The sequence below is a fragment of the Henckelia pumila genome, chromosome 4, assembly GCF_033568475.1.
Source record: "Henckelia pumila isolate YLH828 chromosome 4, ASM3356847v2, whole genome shotgun sequence".
NCBI lineage: Eukaryota > Viridiplantae > Streptophyta > Magnoliopsida > Lamiales > Gesneriaceae > Henckelia > Henckelia pumila.
Window position 1 is genome coordinate 175,508,396 of NC_133123.1, and position 14,117 is coordinate 175,522,512.

Below are 14,117 nucleotides of genomic sequence, written 5' to 3' on the forward strand. Positions count from 1 at the left end.
TACGATGGGGAGTATGACCTTGGAAGAGTTGGGCCAATTTATCACTAAGGTTGTGGGAGAGGCCTTGAAGAAAAATCAGGAAGCCTCGCAAAACCAAGGTCATGAGCAAGAGCAAGAACAATAACAAGTGCCAAATAAGGATGAAATGGGTCAGCGGAGTCAGGTAGGGGGAACCCTACCCCCTTCGGGCATGGATGATCAAGATAAGGAGGAAATGTGTAATGAGATAAGGATATTGAGGCAACAACTCGGGGGTAAGGGTTCAACTCTTAAGAAAGAAAGTCCATTTTCCCTTGAGATTTTGGAGGAAGAACTTCCAGCTAGTTTCAAGAAGCCAAGCGTGGGAGAATATGATGGAAGTACGGACCCGAAGGAACATATGGGAAGATTCGAGAACGCTGCCTTATTGCACCAGTACTCCGACGGTACAAAGTGTCGAGTATTCTTGAGCACCTTGGTAAAGTTCTCCCAGCAATGGTTCAACATGTTGAAGCCTGGGTCCATAAGGTCTTTTGAGGATTTTCGTGTGGTCTTTATGCATCAATTTTATAGTTGCAAGAAGTACCAAAAGAAGTACTTGAGTTTATTTGTGATGAAGAAACAGGATCAGGAAACTTTGAGGGATTTTATCCAACGCTTTAATGGTGTAGTTTTGGAAGTGCCGACCGTTACTCCTGATATACTGATCAGCGCCTTTACCAAAGGGTTGAAAGGAGGTGAATTCATCAACAGTTAAGAAGCCTCCACCAAGTTACGATGATCTTTTGGCACGAGAGGAGAGGTATGTGAATTTAGAGGATGCTCAAAGATACAAGAGGACTGAACATAGGCCAGGGGGTAGTACCGTGGAAGGGGCAGATAAAGGAGGCAGAAAACAAGGGTTGGGAGAAAAGGAGGATGATCGAGCTCGAGGTAAAATGCATTTTTCACCTTATGTCCCCTTGGCTCCAAATAGGGATAAGGTGATGGAGGTAGATGAAGGAAGAAGGAGGCAAGGAAGTTTGCAAATGGTCGATGAAGGCCCTACCTAAGTTCCTTCCACCTATGAGGAGGGAAAGAACTCCCCCAAGAGGCAATCAGGAGTTTTGATCACCTCCGCGGCGAGTTTGGGGTCTTCCCTGGATAAATCCAAGAACGGAGGAGCCAAGAAGACAGATGGAGGGTCAGGGTCCTCCTCAAGGGATTGACCAAAGAAGGAGGAGGGTGGATGAGGCTAATAACCCTACGAGAGGTATGATTCATATGATTTCGGGAGGCGCCACCGACGGTGATTTCGGAAGGGCGCGTAAAGCATGTGGAAGGAGGATGGAGAACTTTGAAATATCTAAACCTCAAGACCCCATCATCAGTTTTGGACCCGAAGACCTTCGTGGTGTTGCGGCTCCGCATAATGATGATTTGGTGGTCACGGTCACAATCGAAAATTATGATGTGTCAAGGATATTTGTTGACAGTGTGAGTTCAGTGAATGTGTTGTTCAAAGGGACGTTGGATCAAATGAAAATAGAAGGATTTGAATTGGAGCCTATTTCAACACCTTTGTATGGGTTCACGGGCCATGCTATTCAACCATTGGGCCAGATTTTCCTCCCAGTATCCATGGGAAATGATCCTAGACGGGTCATCAAGATGGTGAACTTCACAATGGCAGATGCTCCTTCCTCATACAATGGGATTTTGGGTCGTCCAACTATGAAGGATTTTAGAGATGTGGCTTCCACGTATCATCAAAAGCTTAAGTTTCCTGTAGGAAGAGAGGTCGGAATGTTGCGTGGGGATCAGAGAGTGGCACGCCAATGTTATGAGGGAGTGGTGCACGAAGAAGGAAAAAAGACACGGGTGGAAGTTAGCATGATACGGGGGTTGGGGCTATGTTAACAGTGGCTAAGAGAGAGGTTCAAACACTTGATGAGGAGAAACCTGAAGTAGTGTAACTGGGGGCTAGCGGTGAGAAACTAAAGATTGCTGCTGATTTGGAAACAGAGGTCAAGGAAAAGCTCGTTATTTTCCTAAAGGCTAACCTTGATGTATTCGCTTGGTCAGTTCAAGAGCTTAGAGGTATAAAACCAGCGGTTATGGAGCATAAGTTGAATCTCTTGTCCGGAGTTCGCCCCGTAAAGCAAAAGAAGAGGCATTTCAGACCCGACAAGGATAAAGTGATAAAGGAGGAAATAGGAGAATTTCTTGGGGTTGGGCACATTCGAGAGGTGAAATTTCCTACTTGGCTATCGAATGTTGTGTTAGTGCCCAAGAGCTTGGGTAGATGGAGGATGTGTGTTGATTTTAGGGACCTCAATAAGGCATGTCCAAAAGATTGTTATCCAGTGCCTTGAATAGATCAATTGGTGGATTCTACGGCCGGCCATCAATACTTATGTCTAATGGATACTTATCAAGGATACCATCAAATCCCTTTAGCTATGGAAGATCAAGATAAGGTAAGCTTTATCACTTCTGAGGGAACTTTTTGCTATGTGGTCATGCTCTTTGGGCTTAAAAATGCGGGAGCTTTGTATCAGCGTTTGATGGACAAAGTGTTTTCCAAGCAAATAGGGAGAAATGTGGAGGTGTACGTGGATTATATTATGGTAAAATCAAAAGACGCGATTGGCCTCATCAATGACTTGGTGGAGAAATTTTCCACCCTAAGGTCTTATGGATTGAAGTTGAACCCTCAAAAGTGTATGTTTGGAGTGAAGAGTGGAAAATTCTTGGGATACATGGTAATCGAGTGTGGGATTGAGGCTAATCCGAAGAAAGTTCAAGCTATACAAAATATGACGTCTCCTCGGGGTCCGAAGGAGGTCCAACAATTGACCGAGAGAATCACGGCCTTGGCTCGATTCATTTCTCGCTCCGCTTATCGTAGCCTGCCTTTTTTCCGTACCTTATGGAAAGACAAGAAGTTCGAATTGGGTGAGGATTGTGAGAAAGCTTTTGGAGAATTGAAGAAGTATTTGGCTGAGTTACCTATGTTGGCTAAACCGGTGGCTGGAGAAGGATTATGGGTGTATCTATCAGCTTCAGAGGGAGCCGTGAGTTCAGTTCTCGTTAAAAGAGAAGGTTCAACACAAAATCCTATTTATTATGTGTCTCATGCACTTAAAGGGGCTGAGTTGAGGTATTTCTGGGTTGGAGAAGTTGGTTTTGGCATTGGTGATGACGGCAAGACGTTTGAGGCCATATTTCCTATCTCATCCTATTGTGGTGCTTACAAACAACCCTTTGGGAAGGATTTTAACTCACCCAGACGTGTCAGGACGGTTGGTGAAATGGGTTACCGAGTTGGGAGAGTATGATATACAATATGAGCCAAGAACAGCTATTAAGGCGCAGGCTTTGGCCAACTTCTTAACCGAAACCATTCATTTAGAAAATGAGGATTCGTGGAAGGTTTATGTTGATGGTTCATCGTCTATTGAAGGCAGTGGGGTAGGGGTGGTGTTGATCTCTTCTATGGGTGAGGAAGTGAAATTGGCAGTGAAATTAGATTTTAAGGCATCTAACAATGAAGCTGAATACGAAGCCGTTTTAGCTGGACTTCGGGCGGCTAGGAGTGTGGGAGCTATACGGATACATGTTTTTTCCGATTCACAATTGGTGGCACAACAAATGAAAAGGGCATATGATGTGAAAAATGAAAAGCTTATTGAGCATGCTCGAGAAGTGGATAGGGCAAAAGAATAATTTGCGGAGGTGGTCTTCGAGCAGATACCTAGATGGGAAAATGAGAGAGCAGATGCTTTGGCAAAGATGGCTGGTTCTATGGGGAGTTGGAAAACTAGAGATATGGTATTGCAGGTGGAGCTCACACCTCATATGAGCTCGGTTATACCTGAACTCGCGGACGAGGATTGGAGAGTTGTTATAATTAATTATTTAAAGGAAGGAAAGCTGCCCGAGGACCCTAGGGAAGCTCGAAGGTTGAAGTTAAAGAGTTCAAGATATGTATTGATTGAGGAAGTGCTATATAGGAGGTCATTCGCGGGACCTCTCATTCGATGCTTAAGTTATCAAGAGGCTGATTATGTACTTAGAGAAGTACATGAAGGGTGTTGTGGGAATCACTTGGGAGCCCATGCTTTGTCAAGGAAGGTCTTGTTGGGGGGATATTGTTGGCCTAACGTCTTGGGAAGTGCCCAAGAGTTGGTCACATCATGTGATAGTTGCCAACGACATGATCGATTGCAACATTGACCCGCGGAGCTGATGAAGGCTATCATCTTTTCTTGTCCTTTTGATCAATGGGGTATGGATATCGTGAGTCCTTTTCCCGTAGCCCCTGCTCAGAAGAAGTTTTTATTGGTGGCGGTTGATTATTTCTCGAAGTGGGTAGAAGCTGAGCCTTTGGCTAGGATCATTGAAGGAGATGTGTTGAAATATTTGTGGAAGAATATAGGGTGTCGGTATGGGGGTACCTAGGAGGCTGATATCCGATAATGGGAGACAGTTTCAAGGAGCTAAGATTCAAGCGTGGTGCAAGGAGATGAAAATTCAGCAAGCTTTCACATCTGTGGCTTACCCTCAAAGTAATGGCCAAGTGGAAGTGACAAATAGATCATTGGTGCAAGGCTTAAAGACTAGACTTGGGAAAGCAAAAAAAAATTGGATAGATGAGTTGCCAAGTGTCCTGTGGGTGTATCAAACTACACCTAGAGAAGGAACAAAAGAAACTCCCTTCAGCTTGGTTTATGGTAATGAAGCGGTGCTTCCAGTGAAAATCGGGATGGAATCAGTTAGGTTCATGTTTTACGATGAAGATAATGGAGAAAGAAGATTTACTGATCCGGATTTGGTGGAAGAGAAGAGGGAGGCTGCAGCAATTCGGTTGGAAGCTTACAAAAGTCGTATTACTCAATCTTATAACCGTCGAGTTGTCCAGAGAAGCTTTAAAGTGGGTGATTTGGTCTTAAAGAAGGTGCAAGAGGAGAAAAGAGGGAAATTGAACTCGAAGTGGGATGGTCCTTTTAAAGTCACTGAGAAGCTTAGCTCGGGAGCCTACTACTTGGAGAATACATGTGGTAAAGCTTTGAAGAGGCCCTGGAACGCCTATCATCTTAGAAAATATTATCCTTAACTTACCTACTGATGTATCTCGTTTTCAATTATCGCTTTTGTAATCATTTGAAGTTCAATGAAGTCAATTTCTTGTTTTGAAGTAATATGTGTTGTTCTATTATAAACATGAATGGTGCTTTGCATGGGTTCCTAGATTACGTGAACTCTAATCATATGTAGTCTGGAGCATGAAATTATATCTTTCCTACTAGGGCCATAACCTAGTAGAGAAGTTTGAGGGTTGGAGGCTGAAAATTATATTTTTCCTACTAAGGTTATAACTTAGTAGAGGAGTTTGAGGGTGGGAGGTTGAAAATTATATTTTTCCTACTAAAGTTATAACCTAGTAGAGGAGTTTGAGGGTTGGAGGTTGAAAATTATATTTTTCCTACTAAGGTTATAACCTAGCAGAGGAGTTTGAGGGTTGGAGGTTGAAAATCATATTTTTTCTACTAGGGTTTTAACCTAGGAGAGGAGCTTGAGGGTTGGAGGCTGAAAATTATATTTTTCCTACTAAGGTTATAACCTAGTAGAGGAGTTTGAGGGTTGGAGGCTGAAAATTATATTTTTCCTACTAAGGTTATAACCTAGTAGAGGAGTTTGAGGGTTGGAGGTTGAAAATCATATTTTTCCTACTAAGGTTATAACCTAGTAGAGGAGTTTGAGGGTTGAAGGTTGAAAATCATATTTTTCCTACTAAGGTTATAACCTAGTAGAGGAGTTTGAGGGTTGGGGTTGAAAATCATTTTTTTTCTACTAAGGTTATAACCTAATAGAGGAGCTTGAGGGTTGAAGATTGAAAATCATATTTTTCTACTAAGGTTATAACCTAGTAGAGGAGTTTGAGGGTTGGAGGTTGAAAATCATATTTTTTCTACTAAAGTTATAGCCTAGTAGAGGAGTTTGAGGGTTGGAAGTTGAAAATCATATTTTTCCTACTAAGGTTATAACCTAGTAGAGGAACTTATTAAATCTAAATATTGTTCTTCTTCAAATCTATCAAATGAAGACTAATGAATTTATACATTATATATTACTTGTGCTGATAACGTATTATGAATTTAATAGAAATAAAATACAAGATAAAAATAGATAAAAAGTGAGAGAAAGGAATGTTTTTCGATCAACTAAACATTTTTATTTATAAAATAAGAAAAATATATAAATAAAAAATACAATAATTTATCAATCAAATCAAACACCTATTTTATTAAGAAAAAACTGACAAGTACTTCCTAAAATCTCTCTCAAACACTATCTAGATATTTCTAATTTTTTGTAATACATTTTGGTTAATTAATTCAAATAAATAATAAATTTTTGTAAGTTATAATAATCTTTACTTCTTTATAATACTTTTCTACTTTTTAAAAACTGTTTGGTTTGCAAATGATGACATAATTCTAATATTATATTTATACCCTCAAAAATGTCTTTGTCTTTTCATTGTTGTTGGGTAAAATGAACAAAAACGATTCAACTCCACTATCTTCATCTTCCATAATCTTCTCCCACTATTTTTATTTTTTTAAATCAAATATTTAAAATAAAATAAATACATAAGATTTTTATATTATAGTACTTGGATACAAGTAGTTATTATAATAAAAAAAGTAAAAGAAAAGACATGATGATGATGATAATAATAATAATAATAATAATAATAATAATAATAATAATAATAATAATAATAATAATAAACCAACCGTGGATGCATCTAGCGAATCAAAATCAGACAGGTGATAGGGGCGTCGCTGTAATTTAAAATTATATAGCATAACGCGTGGCGCAGGCACCAAACCACGAGCACCAGAAACTTCCCTTCCCTTTCATTCTGTCTGTAAAAACCCTAACCCCCAAATCTGCTTGATCTGTTATACAGGGAGGGAGAGAGAAATGGCCTCCTTCAGTGAAGCACCGCCGGGCGATGCCAAATCCGGGGAGAAGATCTTCAGGACTAAGTGCGCTCAGTGCCACACCGTCGACAAAGGCGCCGGCCACAAGCAAGGTTATCCCCTGATCCGATGATTTTCTCCTTGTTGATATGTATGATTTTTGGTATTTGATAGATTTCATTTTAATATTTTAGTTAATCCGTGTGTTGTGTTAGCTTTTGAAAGCTCTCACGTTACCCACTTAGATTCTTGATCGAATGCTTCACGCTTGATAACCATAAGCTTTTCCTCAGTTGTAACCAACCTATTTGGTTAGGCTACGATTCGCTATTTACGGAACTTTGATTAATATGTTCTGATTTATTTTATTCGTTAATTTTGTGGTAAGTCCATTGAATTTCTGTCTCATCCAGTTCGTTCCTCCATATCTATCTTGTGATGCCCCAGCATACCCAAATTCCAAATTGAAACGGGCTCCATCAGATACATGGTTCTACTGGTTGCTTCTTTCTACTATTAGATTAGATTATCTCTACTGATTACTGTTTGTATTTTCTTTACTGGTCACTTTTCTTTTCTCTACCGGCTAAAGCACTTCTTCCACTAAATTTGATTCTTTCACTTCTTTTGGTTAAGTTAACCTCTCCCAGCTGTATACAAATTTTGAGCATGTTTGTTACCGATAGTTAGAGATGTGATTGAGTTGATCTTGCTTTGGCGGCTCATGCGTGAAGATTAGTGGGGTTCAACTACGGTTTGGTTAAGTTTTATATGAAAATTCGGGCCAAGCCATATTTTATCTATTTACAAAATTTCAAACCCAACCATGAAATATTTATAATCAAACCTAATCAAACCATGAATTTTGGTTTGGTTTGGTTTGGTTTCTAATATTAGTTTTTAAGTTTTGAGTTTCATAATAATTTAGTGCATGAGATGTTGTAATTTGAAAAAAGTAGCAATTGACACTGGATAAAAAGTTATGTAAAATTTTCTTTAATTGTCAATAGAATGGTTAAAAGTAAGTTATCATAAAATAAAATACTTATGCAAGTTACATAATTTTGCAGCTTATAGGAATACCAAATTTTTTGCGGTTGTGGTTATTTTATTTGGTTTAAAGTCTGGAGTAAATAAATTCTAAATGTAATTATCTATTTACAAATCTCACTTATAATAGAACACAAATTAAAAATCAAATAAAATATTTCTATCAAGAAAAATCATACTAAATTAACAACGTAATCGGTTTGGATTAGTTTGGTTTGCTTCATTTTAAGGTAAAACTCGAACCAAACCAATTTTTTTTGGTTTGGTGAATTTTGAAACCAATCCAACCCGTGATTGACTGGAACCAATTCAAACCATGTGATTTTGTTTGATTTGGTTTGATTTGGTTTGACAGCTGGGTTCGGTTTGGTTTCTGAATGCCCCTAGTGAAGATGATATTTCCATGCCAAAGTTTGCATTAACAATTGGTGTATCTATTGTTGTTATAGAATCAGCTTTTTGCCTCGGGGTTAATGTTTTTCATTCTACTTCATGCTTGTAATTTTCTCTTGCATTTGCATTAATGGAATTATCGTGCCTCATATCCAGGTCCGAACTTGAATGGCCTTTTGGGAAGACAATCTGGTACCACACCTGGTTATTCTTATTCTACTGCCAACAAGAATATGGCTGTGCACTGGGAAGAGAATACCCTATACGATTACCTGCTTAATCCTAAGAAGGTATTTACCATGCACTATTTGAGTTATGTGATTGGCAGATTTTAGATTGTTTGCTACAAAAAAATTTCTTCCAGTTTGTTGAGTCTTGCCTGCGTTTATTCGTTAGACAAAATGCTTTGCATTATTTTGTATTGCACATAACAGCATCTAGATTGTCAATGTATGTAACTGAAGAAGTGAAGATACATGCTTATAGAAATATTTGGGAGGGGAAGTGCTCCCCTTTTTGACTTGTTCCAGGGGATAAGAGCTTGAAGTTTGTCCTTTAGAGATAGATTTTGTCCATTTGGTTTGTTTGAGGTTTATTTGGAAAAAATAAAATGGTTTTTGATGGGTCTATGGGAGAATCACTGGTGGACGTTGGTTCTGAATTTATGATCATACCTTTTTTCTTTTAAATCTTTAATGATGAACGAAAAACAAGGGTTATTTTTTTATAACCTAATTACCTAACCATTTTTTTAAAAATATGGTTGACGGAGTCCTTTTCCCGAGGTTTGCCCAAAAACCAACCATAAACATACTGAGACTTGAAGTGACATTTTTATAATTAGTTCTTTATGTTTTGCTCTTAGAGGGTGCCTTTTGTGTAGGACTTTAATTTTTTTTCTTATTTTTACGAATGCATGTGAAGAATTCTGCTGAGAAATGGGCCTAGCAGTAGTTTGCTTATTTAAACTTTGTTGATTGTTGATTTTGAATTGGCAAGCGGCCAAAAAAAAAGATATATATCTTGGGTTGATGGTCTAGTCCTAGTGTCTCTGTTAATGATTTTAACAGCATCTATCAGCTTGCTGAAGAGCAGAGTAGGGTGATGTGTTTGTGCAAATCAGTTCTAGATTTTTATCTTTCTTCCTCTTGTCGTGTGTGTGGCAGGACTACAATCACTGTTGTTTGTTTAGGTGCATTTCAGTCTATCCGATGACTCTGCATTTATCTTCCAAGTGTCGTTGAATTTTGCAGCCCGAGAATCAGTTCTAGATTTGCATCTTACATGCTTTGCAAGTGTGGTAGTTAGTTGTTGATTACTGTTAATTATAGACCATGATTCACTGTGCATCCATCCAGACTTGTCTTTAGTTCTGGATTACTTGTGATCATTTGGGGTAAACGACCTTGTTTTCAATGAGCGTTATTGCTATGGTTCTCTGGGATATAAAGAATTATCATCTTCATGGCCCCCTTTTTGGCTGGTTCAATTTCTTGGATTAGGCTTTCTCTGCTTTTCTTTTTTTGTTGTTTTGGCATCCTCGTACTCTGCTAATGGACATGGTATTCGTTGCTAAGTGTCCCTTGCTAAACAACCTTCTTACATTCAGACCAAACAATTAAATCTTCATTTATTTTATTTTATTTTTGTAACTCTCTTTTTATTCTTTTCTTTTTTTTGGGCATTGGTGGGATATATTATGCCTTTTGGAAAGCAAACCTCATAGATTTTGATCAAACCTGAAAATGACTTCTTTGTGTTGATGCAGTACATACCTGGAACCAAGATGGTTTTCCCTGGACTTAAGAAACCTCAAGAGCGTGCGGATCTAATTGCATATCTTAAGGATGCAACTGCTTGAAAATTCTTATCTCCTAGAGAGCATTATCACATTTTTTGGCCGTTGGAGAAATTTGTTATTGATTTTAAATGGGGTTTTACCCCATGTAAAAGTACTTCGATGGTGATTTGTTGAATAAGAGCGTCATACTTTTTAAGCTGTATCATGTATCTGTCTGCATCAGTAGAGAATTGGTGTGCTTGTGATGACTCCAATTTTCGCCTCGGTATACTGAAGATTTCTCTAATTGAAATGATCTCTGGTTTTCTTGTTTCTCTCTTGCGGTTATTCATTTCCGCGGTAGTGGTTATTATAACAATGTCGTCATGAGATTCGTAATTGTTCTTATACAGACTTTTTAGTCTGTGTGAACAATGATTTTAGCAGCCTTTGAGCATTTCTTTAGTCTAGTCCCATTTTTGAGGGGTTTTAAATTTAAATTTTCGCTATTGGGATTAAAATAATTATGATGTGAGAATTGTTATGAAATATTTGTTTATTGGGAATTGGGATTAGTATAAAGTCAGTGAGAAATTAAAGCATGCAAGATAAAATGTTAAGTAAGGGTACCTGCAACCATAAACTTTTACATCAACTTTAGCATGAGATCTACAGTGTCACATCATTGTCACTTCAATATTTTAATGAACATAATTTTTACAACTTCTCTTCACAATTATAAACCCAAAAAATAACTTTTTCATGGGTCCCGCTAATCATTTAAATACACTTTCCATAATTTTTATTTATTATCTATATTTAAATTTTATTTTAATATATAATAACAATTTTGGTTCTTGCAATTAAATACGATAAATATATAATTAATTAAGATTTTAGATTTCGAATTTTAATTAAATAATCAGCAATTAAAATTTAATAACTATTAAAAAATTACATGTATACGTAATTTACATAAATCCATATTTAAATTTCGATGTTATTATATTTTATTGGTCATTTATTAATAATAATATATTATATTACAATTAAAAAAGTGAAAAAATTAAGAAAAGATATAACTAAATTATTCATAATTAAAAACAAAGTTTGAATTTGGGAATCGCATCGGTACACAACATCTAAATATTAGCTTAAATTTTTTTAAAATCGATAAACATAAGCGTGCACAAGTAACAAAGAAGAGAAAAATTAAAAAAAAACATTAACACGCATAACATAAAATTTTAATAATGTAGTTGTTCCTCACTAATCGCATCCGTGGCGTGCCCAGATGTGTTCAACTAAGTCGGCTCGAAGTTGGTGATGTGCTTCTCTATCACGTAGCTCGCTATAATTATGGAGATACTCTCGAAATTCTTGGGTAGAGCTCATGACAATTCTTGCTGGAGGAGGAGAGTCTTCATCCGACCAGTTGACTGATTTATCCCCCTCGTCTTCAATAATCATGTTATGCAAAATAATACATGTGTACATGATATTCCTCAAATCATTCTTGTAATAAGATCGTGCAGGACCTCTAACAATTGCCCATCGAGCTTGTAGTACTCCAAATGCCCGCTCGACGTCTTTTCTTGCAGACTCTTGTCTCTCCTTGAATTTCTTCCTCTTGGGATCCTCAGGGCATGGAAATCTCTTGACAAAAGCAGCCCATTCCGGGTAGATTCCATCAGTTAGATAATATCCTTTTGTATAAGTAGTTTTGTTCACCGTGAAATGAACATTGGGAGCATTTCCTTGTAGAACGGCGTTAAATAACGATGATTCATTAAGAACATTTATATCATTACGTGATCCTGCAACGCCAAAAAAAGCATGTCATATCCATAAGTCTGTAGATGCGACTGCTTCAAAATTATCGTTGGGACGCCATAGTCACCTCTAGTATATTGTCTTTTCCAAGCTACGGGACAATTCCTCCTCCACTCCCAATGCATGCAATCAAGACTGCCCAACATACCAGGGAAGCCGTGCTTCTCGTCATGCATTAGCAGCAATCGTTGAGTGTCTGCATGATTGGGTCTTCTCAAATATCGTGCCCCAAACACATCGATCACGCATTGACAGAAGTTGATCAAGCAGTCCAATGCAGTTCTTTCACCCATCCGTACGTATTCATCGAGGGAGTCGGCTGGGGCTGCATATGCTAATTGACGAATAGCCGCTGTGCATTTTTGAAGGGGTGACAAACTTTGTCTTCCTGCAGCGTCTCTTCTCCATTGAAAGTACTCGGAATGATTTGTGAGAGCATCGACTATGCGAACAAATAACTCTCTACGCATTCGAAACCGCCTCCGGAATACTTCATCGTGGAATGTAGGATTTTCAGCGAAATAATCTTTGACAAGGCGAGAGTGCCCGTCTTCACGATCTCGATTCACATATCTCCTTGAATTTGTAGATCGTGCATTCCTTCGGGATGCTTGAAGTCTCTGCTCTTCCTCTTCAAGTAAGGTGATCATCATTCGATCTACATCATCTTCTGCATCTTCCCACATCTCATTTCGCCAAAACTCACGAATAAGACGTTCTGAGGCACGGCGTGGATCTTCAGACATATCTATTACAAGTATTGAAAAACTGAAAAAAAATTGAATGACATAAATTCAAGTTTCATACCATATTTATAGCGTAAAATGCAAGTTTCAATCAATATAATACTATTCGTTGCACGCAATTCTATGTACTACTATCCGTTGCACGCAATTCAATATTGTACTATCTGTTGCACGCAATTCGATGTAATACTATCCGTTGCACACAATTCCATGTAATATTATCCGTTGCAAGTTTTTTTTATTATATCTGTTGCACGTAATTCAATGTAATTATATCCGTTGCACTGTATTGTTTTTTTAATCTAAGTAATATTTTGGGTTATTTTTTAAAATGTATACGTAACTGCATAATTTATGAATTTTACTATTACAATGAGTTAAGAATAAAACACATCATATATTACTAATTGATAACGAAGAACAATATAATTAACCACATTCGTACACAATCGAAAAATACGAACATGGAATTAAAAAATATAAACATACACAAATAACAAACAAAAACATAAATTATAAATAAATAAACACAGAAACAAAACATCTACTGAATACCACGTCTCTTTGCAACTAATTCAACCATTTTCATATGCCAATGAAGCTGGACATCAGTCATACCACTAGTATCCTTCGTAAGTATTTTATAATCTTCATGTTTCAATTGAACTGCTTTCTGATGCATCTCGGCGTCCCTTTGCATGTGCTCAGTTTCCTTGTTCTTTATCTCAGCCTTTTTATTATTTAGCTCGGCTTCCTTCAGCGTTAATTTTTCTCTCTGATATTCCTGCATTTGTTCCCATTTCAATGAAAAATCTCCATCATCTGTTACCTTGACTTTGTTCTTTCTTTTGGCTCTCTGTTTTCCTATTGGGCGTGATCGAATTTCAAAAACGTCATCGATACCAGGAGTGGTTGAAGATGTATATTCCCCTGATTCGGAGGTCCTCGACTTCTTGTTAGCGTGATATCCAATTGATTGGGGAGCCCATTTTTCACATTCCGTTACAATCTTCCACACGTGTTCGTATTTGAATGTCTTATTCTTCTGTGAATTTTTCCACATATCATGTGCGCAGATAAAACATCAGCGTCACTTTGGCCACTAGCCCGATTATTGAGAAAATTATTGTACCATCCCGAAAATTTATCAACATCAGACATAACACGATAGTAATGCGACTTTATCGCATTCCATTCTCTCATTGGTGTTCCCACAGGGCGATTATCATTATAATATTTTGAAGTATTTTGCCAGATATGCTTACTTTTTTGTGCGTTGCCAACTTTTGGGTCATTAGTTGTAGTTCCCCAAGCTCTTGCAAGACATTTCTCTTCCTCAGTTGACCAAATCACCTTAACTCT

General features: G+C 37.7%; 4 protein-coding genes and 1 pseudogene across 4 annotated transcripts; 4 read left to right on the forward strand and 1 right to left on the reverse strand.

The window, feature by feature from the left end:
• The first annotated feature begins 145 nt into the window (after window positions 1–145).
• Window positions 146–1,031, forward strand: LOC140862351 (uncharacterized). The gene is made up of 2 exons (XM_073265369.1): window positions 146–667; window positions 714–1,031. The coding sequence occupies exons 1-2, from the start codon at window positions 146–148 to the stop codon at window positions 1,029–1,031; spliced, it is 840 nt and encodes a 279-aa protein (XP_073121470.1).
• Window positions 1,032–1,155: 124 nt separating this feature from the next.
• On the forward strand, window positions 1,156–2,333 carry LOC140862352 (uncharacterized). Its single transcript, XM_073265370.1, has 2 exons — window positions 1,156–1,862; window positions 1,946–2,333. The coding sequence occupies exons 1-2, from the start codon at window positions 1,156–1,158 to the stop codon at window positions 2,331–2,333; spliced, it is 1,095 nt and encodes a 364-aa protein (XP_073121471.1).
• Window positions 2,334–3,753: 1,420 nt separating this feature from the next.
• LOC140862353 (uncharacterized) lies at window positions 3,754–4,197 on the forward strand. Its single transcript, XM_073265371.1, has one exon. The coding sequence runs from the start codon at window positions 3,754–3,756 to the stop codon at window positions 4,195–4,197; it is 444 nt and encodes a 147-aa protein (XP_073121472.1).
• A 2,653-nt stretch (window positions 4,198–6,850) lies between these two features.
• Window positions 6,851–10,511, forward strand: LOC140863415 (cytochrome c-like). Its single transcript, XM_073266838.1, has 3 exons — window positions 6,851–7,066; window positions 8,553–8,686; window positions 10,165–10,511. Exons 1-3 carry the CDS (start codon window positions 6,955–6,957, stop codon window positions 10,255–10,257), a joined length of 339 nt encoding a protein of 112 aa, XP_073122939.1. The 5' UTR covers window positions 6,851–6,954; the 3' UTR covers window positions 10,258–10,511.
• Window positions 10,512–11,445: 934 nt separating this feature from the next.
• LOC140862354 (uncharacterized) lies at window positions 11,446–13,818 on the reverse strand (annotated as a pseudogene).
• Window positions 13,819–14,117: the final 299 nt, after the last annotated feature.